Source organism: Rhagoletis pomonella, unplaced genomic scaffold, assembly GCF_013731165.1.
Source record: "Rhagoletis pomonella isolate Grant_MI unplaced genomic scaffold, Rhpom_1.0 Rhpom_scaffold_00003, whole genome shotgun sequence".
In the NCBI taxonomy this organism is placed as follows: domain Eukaryota; kingdom Metazoa; phylum Arthropoda; class Insecta; order Diptera; family Tephritidae; genus Rhagoletis; species Rhagoletis pomonella.
Window position 1 is genome coordinate 71,612,809 of NW_023458557.1, and position 8,041 is coordinate 71,620,849.

Consider the following 8,041-nt stretch of genomic DNA (forward strand, 5'->3'; position numbering starts at 1 on the left):
TGCGTCGAACGTATGGTCTACATGCGGCTCGATGTATGTCCTCCAGACGTGCAGGTACCAACTCACGCGTGCAGTGGATCGTTTCAAACCAGATCGTTGTTGGGGTGGTCCCAGTGGTAGCATTATACTAAGAATTTCTTCGAGATCGTGTTGTGCACCGCCTGTATCTTGTAGATTTCTACATTGCGTGATACTCCACCGACCGTTGAAAAGGCTGTCAAACGTGAGCCCCAGGTTCTTAGGGTGACTAACAATGGCTGGCGTCATCGACTACTAGCTCAACCATCAGCTAGCTCACCAAGTTAACTCCAACTATAGGAAGACGGGGTTTTTCCATGTGCTTGTTAAGAATTGGCGTTACTGAATTCCAACTGATAGTTGACGTGCATACAAATAACCGGTTATCCACCGTTTCGTCGTAACTTAAAGCGCCGAGTCCTGGACCTCTTGGCAAAGGATTGCATGTCGAATGCCTTCGAAAGGTCAACTGCGACTATAATTGTCCTCTAACATGGTCGGCCTTGGTTCAGACCCCCGCTTATCTGTGTGGTAATGGCGTTTAATGCAGTAGTGGTGCTGTGCATTTTTCGGTATCCATACTGGTCTTCCGACAGTTAGAGATGTTTCGTCAGGCTGGGTAGGAGCAGTAATGCAATATTTCCTGGTACTTCACCTACAACCAGTAGCAAAAACCATGAAGGGCATTTCCTTAGTCTTATACGACGATAAATGTTCGATTTTGGCATCGGACACTGACCTACATGACTTATCTTTCGAAGAAAGGTTAAGGTTATCCCTTAATAACCTAACCCTTTCAACTATGAAATCAATAGTAATACCTTTTACCACCTGGTTGAAGGAGGTCAAGGTCAACTTAGGCATACGGGTCGATGTCATTATAAATCCAACCTTAGCAGACCGGCAGCTTATTCCTCTGCCACCAAAACCGCAATCGTCGCCCTTCGCAGGAGAGAAAAACACGTTGTTAGCCACATTAAAGGCGATTAGTCGAGTGGTTTCTAAAGTGTGTTCCACCTGAGTGATGGCCGGGGACTAGTAGGACACAGTCGAGGAAGACTCAGATCTAATTCCTTTCTTGAATGCCGCTCTACGCTAGTATATTTAGCCAAGGACTCCAGCTGATTCCTCAAAAACCCTCTGTGGAATTGGTATGCTGTTACACAAACAACAATGGAATGCCTTTGATGTTTCCCAAACATCATTCACAAATGCTCACAGTTAAGGAGTAAAACATCGTGCCGAGCAAGAAATTTCTATTGGGATGCTAGCGGGGCAATTTCAATGATCAAGTTTAGCCATTCGTACGCCATACACTGAATCCGACAGGCTATATTACAGTTCTCAAATGGTATTCATTGAATCACATAACACCCTATTCGAATAATAAAGGTACTAACATTGGTTTCAAATTCTAGTTATAGAATTTTCTTTTTGTCAAATAAAAAATGTAGATATCTATTTACATAGTATGGGGCCGAAATTTGCATTACTTTAAATGCAGTTTTAAAAGTAATTTATTTCTCAAATCTTATGAATTGATCACGTACTTATCCGCCTCTGTCTCCATATATCGAATGAAACGCGTCAAATTTATGCGCACCGTCTGCACAGCTGGATAACGATCTTTCAGTTCACGACGCTGCTGACGTATCTAGAATTATATAGCGATTTATTTCATACATAAGGCCTAAAGAAACTGTGTCATTTTGAAATATGTACCTTATTTTTAAACATTTTCTCTAACTTTTTCAACACTTCCGGTAAATTCAACTCAACAATCATTTTTGGCCAATCGTTATCGGCAAACATATCCATTAAAGCGTCAAGCGCCTCGGAAATTGTCCAAACATCTTCTTCCTAAAAGCAAGCAAAAAACAATTACACCGACCCGAAAAAAAAAATTAAATAATAATTCAACCTCAGCGCATGCGTCTATAATAAAGGTGATTATGATGCGCACTAATGTTTCAGGCAGCAGACAACCCAATGTGCCCAACATGCGTAACCAATTCGCACGTATTTCAGCTACACTGCAATTTTTTACGCCATTGAAGATCAACTGCAAGGTAACAAAATTTACAAAAATTATAAAATTTATGTTTTCAAACTCGTATACCTCCAAGTCATTTTCTGCCATTTGATTGAAAAGTTCTTTATTTGTTTTTAAACGTTCTAAAGCCGCTCGCATTAGCGAAGTCGCGGGCTCCATAACAGCAACATCTTGCGCTCCCTTGAATACTTGCTGACCAAGTTCTACCCAGACATCGTAAATAGCCTTGGCACCGCCCATATCGTTAGGACTCAATGCATTGCACAAGTTTTGCAGGCAAAGTAATGATGAAATACGCAAATTTTTCGCCCTGCAAATGAGCAGTTTAGGAAGGGTATGTCAATGATAAAACATATCAATGTATTGCCACTTGTATACTTACTTCATTACTAAACCTAAGTTTACTTCCCGCAAGGATTGCGCAACATTATCTGGTAAAACTTGCGCTTTTTGCCAAAGCTTTGGTTTAAAAATTAATAGACAATTAATATTTATAGTGTTTTTAATTAAATGTTGCGTTTTTTGTTTTGCTTTGTTTACCTTTTGCACAATTCCTAATGATTTTATCATTTCCACTAATTCTCCGGGAAGCTTATCGCCATCTTGTATGTCACCATTGCTATTTGCATTCTCTATTTCACAATCTACAACACCTTCACCTTCTGATGCATCTTCGCCATCGGAATCAACCCACTCTGTTGGAATAAAATTCAATTAAGAACATATACACATATGTGCAAGAATAAAGTGCTGTTTGAATGTTAAAGCTTTATTAATTCCGGCCAGTATGTTTAGTAGTCTAGAGCCTACCTGAAGGATTATCAAATTCACTAAACATGTTTTACATAGATGGCAATTGTTTTTCTTGTAATGGCCTGGCCGCATAGAACCATAATACAACCAACCGCCCACTGAAGCAACTAAACTCATGTCTGCAGGCAATCTAACTATTATAACTGTATTCTCAAATCAAATTCTTCTCTTTTTTACCTTCGTCATCACTTGACACTAAATTTGTGATAATTTCCGCGGCGACACGATGAGCATCCAACAGATTTCCAACCTCTTTGATCGCAATTTCTGCTGGTGTTGGCAGTTCCTGTCGCCGCCTACGCAAAGCTGCCGCCTCTTCTGTCTCTTCTACAATAAATGCGATTATTTGATTACTTTTATTAATTTTCATTTTAGGGTTTTTCCCCTACCCTCTTCGGTTTCCATATTAATATCCAGCACTGGTATGCATTCATTGCGTTCGTTATTAACGCGTGCATTCAGCACATTTGACAAAGCCTCTTGTTGATCCACAGCCAAAGTTTGTGCTAAGCAATTCAGAATGTTGCTGGGGTATGCCGCTGCTAAGGCTGGTACATTTGATAGAATACCTAAAAAGAGCGCCCGATTATAACTTAGTTTACATGAACATACTTAAAAATTGTCGAAAACCTGCTCCCAAGCTGCGCAGATAATGGTGTCCAAACCCGCCAGTTATTTCCAGCAAACTTAGCAATGCTTTTATATGCTGTGTCAGTGCATTCCAAACTCTTGCGTTGCTTTCTGAGACAACCAACATGCACTGTGCTACTGATATTGCTATGTCTAAACCAAAAACAGTATGATCTAGACAGCGAATGAGACCTCCAATTAATTGTGTTTGATTAAAGGATTCCAGCGCCGCCATCGAACTCTCACACAAGTTCCATAAGAGATTTATGGCTTGCAGAAATGTATCAGAACGTATATCTAATTGACCGCCCATTGCATTGTCAAAACTAGGTACCCAATCGTCATCTTGTGCGTATTCGCCGAGTAGCGCTAAAAGTGGTGTAAGCACGTCCTGTTCAACAAAGATGTCGCATACTTCCTATAAAGGGTATAACCATTACAAAATTATCTGTAGACATACAAGAAACCATTACTTACTGGCACACAGACAGTGAAGTTACGAAGAGCTCCTGCAGCTGCATTCCGCAAAGGTTGATCACGATCGTACAGGTAAGGTGCTGTTATGCGTATAATGTCGCTTTCGCAAATTGCCGCCAGTTTGTCCTTTTTGCCAGACTGCACCAACACCGCCAGTGATTGTAAAGCATTTAGTTTTTCCTCAACATTGGCAGTCAGTAGTTGCTCGCGCATTGAATCCACTGGGCCTAATCCATTATCCATTGAATCTTCATCACCATTCAACAAATCATTAATGCTAGCTATCCCCAATGGATTGGAATTGGCTATATGCCGCACACGGTTTCTTCTAGTTTTTCCCATTTTGAATAAAAATCCACCAGATATGCTACTATTCTTCCACTACTATTTGGCAGTTAGCAAAGTACTGGAACAACTTCACGCCCCCCACGTGCACGTACACAACACCAATGATTTTTACAATTTTCCCTGTGTACCATTTAGCGCGTTTCAGGTTTTATTGCAGGCTTTCCTTTTCGAGTTTCGTTTTGTTTTGTTTCCTTTTCGTATTTTTCGAACTTTCCACTGTCACTTGGCAACAGGGCCGCCAATTTACCTCTCGTCCGCCTGGTTAAAAGATTGTCGTATATTAATTTCGGCAGGTTGTGGGAAATCGCGATTGAAGTTTGGAATGTAATTTCTCAAAAACGCGAAGATAGATTTTCTCCAAAGTTTCTGAAAATGTTACTAGTTCACAAAATCCTAAAATTATTTAATTTTTAATGTTTATTGTTTATTAGTTTGGCATAAATGCAGTTGGGCTCCAAATCTCAAATTAAAAAAAAAAATATTGGAATCGATAGAGATGATTGAGCTGAGTATAACGGTATACTTCTTTTTTTGGGCAAACAACAACAACAAGAATTATCAAAGGTTAAAATTCAAAATAAGCAATTTGTGAAATCAAAATTTCTCAAAAACATGTGAATGTGATCTCATTTAATAGCAAATTCGATTCCCTTTAATTTGCTATACGTACTTTATATATATGTTGTATAGTTCTTACAAAAATTTAATTAATGTAAAATAATAAAGATCCATCCATCCGTTTTTAAGAAATCTTGATTTCAAAAATTGCTTATGGGAAGATTTTAGAATGGTAACCCCTGAGTGCGGAATTAACGAAAATAGGGGGGGTAGGGGGGTAGGGGGGGTTCTAAAGGGGGTATATGTAAAGTTTTATAGCGCGGAACCCATGAACGAAAGACACAAGATCACGCGGGACGGAAAGAACGAAAAAAGTTATTTTCTAGCTGCCGAAATCTCGACGCCATCTTTGCTGTAAGAAGTAAACAACGAAGAGAATGGAGAAAACCGCGAAATTGTTGAACGCATGAAAAATCATTTTTATTATGCAAATTCTTCTAAAAATCATGCCGTTGTGTTAAATTAGTCTTTATCTTATGTGTACACACGTTGTCACAAGCGAAAATGAAGAAAATTGCAGTAAAAAGCCACCACCAAATTGTAAACAACGAAGAAATGTAAATAAACGGCTAATGTCAAAATCGTTCAACTTTTTTCCTTAATGCGACTCTAACGGGCTAGTCTCCTGCCCGCGCGATCTTGTCTTTTTGATTCATTGCGCGGAACCTTATAGTTTTTAAGTAATTTGTTATTAAAGTTTGTGATTTTCACCAACTTGTATGGGACTATTTCACAATATATAATGCACTTTCCACTAAATTTACACGCTATTTACACTCAATATATGCGCAGTAAGAGTGTGCACGTTCAAACAAATAAATAATTTAAGTAGTTATATTACAGCTTTTTTTATCAAAAATTGATTGTTGTTTAATTTTATGAGAGTACATGCAGAATATGTGCAAATGGTAGCAGGACTGTGTTGCCATATGTCAAAAACCAAGAGTGGAAAGCAAGAGCAAAAGAAAATACGATTAAAAGGAAAATACGATAAGGTTATTTTGTTCAGATTAAAATAAATAGTAGGGGAATCAGGGGCTGAACACCTTTCTTCGTAGGCGGCCTTCGGCCGCGCATTATAACCTCACAACGTAGAATTCTCCTTTCTGTGTTGCGAAAGAAAATGGGCCGAACATCTTTTGCATAGAACACCTTTCTGCGTAGGCGGCCTTCGGCCGCGCCTAGGGATTATAACCCTTACTACGTAGAATTCTCCTTTCTGTGTGACCTAACTGGGGCTACCGCCCCAGTGATGTAACCTTGGGAAAGGATGAGGTAACTAGAATTCCCTTTCTGTGTGGTAAACCTGGGGCTGGCGCCCCAGTGATGTCTATTTTGGTTGGCCATAAAGGAAAGCCAACTGCACCTTTCAGCGTAGGCGGCCTTCGGCCGCACTTAGGGATTATAATCTTCACTACGTAGAATTCTCCTTTCTGTGTTGCCGGAAGAGGGGAATATGACCCCCAATCCCCTACTATTTATTTTTATCTGAACAAAAGAACCTTGTCGTATTTGCCTTTTAATTGTATTTTATTTTGGTCTTGCTTTCCACTCTTGGTTTTTTTAGATATGGCAACACAGTCCTGCTGCCATTTGCACATACTCTGCATGTACCATAGTGGAAAGTGCATTATATATTGCAAAAGAGTGCCATACAAGTTAGTTAAAATTACAAACTTTAATAACAAATTCCTTAAAAAGTATAAGGTTGCGCGCTTTGAAACTTCATACAGGGAACTATTAGGCCCCCCTCTACCTCCCACATTTTCCTTAATGCTATACTCCGGGGTTACCAATCTAAAGCCCACCCTTGCTTATTTTGAAATTTAACCTTTGATAATTTTTGTTGTTGTTGTTTGCCCAAAAAAAGAAGTATACCGTTATACTCAGCTCACCGAACTCGGATCCGGGTAGTTTTCGTTGACAACAATGGTAAAAACGGCCAGCTGTTTTTCTTTTGCACAAGTAAGCAAACAAAGCGCGCGAGTTACGGGCTACAAGCCTATAGCTGCCAGGTTCGTTCCTCGGTTGGAGCGATTGCGAAATTTTTTTTTGTTTTTATTATTTATTTTATATATTTTTTATTTTATTTGATCTATATATTTAGTTTTACTTTATTTTGTTTTTATTTACTTTATTTTATATCACATGTTTTATTTTACTATTAGTTATTTAAAATTTTTAGAGTTGAATTTTAATAAAAAGTCGACAACAACTAACTGAAAGCAACGTAAAAAAAATATAGAACTTCTAAAAAAAAGAATGAAAACGAAATAAATGAAAATTCAATTGGCCGTGGGACTCGAACCCACGACCTTGCAGCTCGTTTATCCACATAACTGCCGTCTGTTAGGTCAAAATTATTATGTGCATATGTGTGCCAGATTATATGCATAAGCTTTGCTGTCTGTCACAGCTTTAAAATCTCCAGTAAAAACCAAACAACAGCAAAATTCCGGCGAAATGTCACCAGTCCTCTCACAAGAGAAAAATATCCAAAACAGTACGCGAACAGAAAATTTGCAGAAACTTGCAAGTTAGACGAACAGCTGATATAATTTTTGTTTAAATTCAAAAGTGTAAAATTTAAAACGTACGAAAACTCATCACAAAGCGGTATCCTGACACAGTTTATTGATTAAACAAATAACTACTTTCTTCTTAAAAGTTTAATTAGTCGCATTTTGTATTTTTTATCTTCCAAACCATCAAATTCAATTTTGTGATTTGCGTAAATTCAAACCAGCTGTTTTTGATCAGCTGTTTTCCTGTTGGCAAATTGCTGTTGGCAAAAATTTTTCCAGCAGAAACCAGCAGCTTCCCCTCAAAATGAAATGTTACTTTGCTCTCTCAATTTCCCCTCCTTTGCAAGTTTTTTGCGTACGCGAACGCAAAAACCTGAAAGTTTTGGTTAAACATGAACAATTAACAGCTACGCGAACGCAACTAAAATGTGATCAAAATTTCTACCAAATTAGCAACACTTTTTACTCAATATCTCGGAAATTAAAGGAGATATCCGAAAATGGAGAAGGCCATTTTTAAGATATTGGTTAGTTTAATATGGCTGCATCACTAATTAAA

The 8,041-nt window shown here is 38.4% G+C and overlaps 1 protein-coding gene across 2 annotated transcripts; it reads right to left on the minus strand.

Annotated features, from left to right (window-relative positions):
- Positions 1 to 423: 423 nt before the first annotated feature.
- On the minus strand, positions 424 to 4,669 carry LOC118735467 (HEAT repeat-containing protein 3). Of its 2 annotated transcripts, XR_004992601.1 has the most exons (11): positions 3,992 to 4,669; positions 3,515 to 3,932; positions 3,274 to 3,453; positions 3,062 to 3,211; positions 2,612 to 2,766; positions 2,454 to 2,530; positions 2,138 to 2,381; positions 1,940 to 2,080; positions 1,741 to 1,878; positions 1,238 to 1,672; positions 424 to 1,174 (listed from the first exon to the last, which is right to left on the minus strand). XR_004992601.1 is itself a non-coding variant. In XM_036465231.1 (10 exons), the coding sequence occupies exons 1-10, from the start codon at positions 4,331 to 4,333 to the stop codon at positions 1,550 to 1,552; spliced, it is 1,968 nt and encodes a 655-aa protein (XP_036321124.1). In that variant the 5' UTR covers positions 4,334 to 4,669; the 3' UTR covers positions 424 to 1,549. The 2 variants fall into 2 exon arrangements, 1 of the variants encoding a protein (XP_036321124.1); XM_036465231.1 differs by having other exon boundaries at positions 424 to 1,672.
- Positions 4,670 to 8,041: the final 3,372 nt, after the last annotated feature.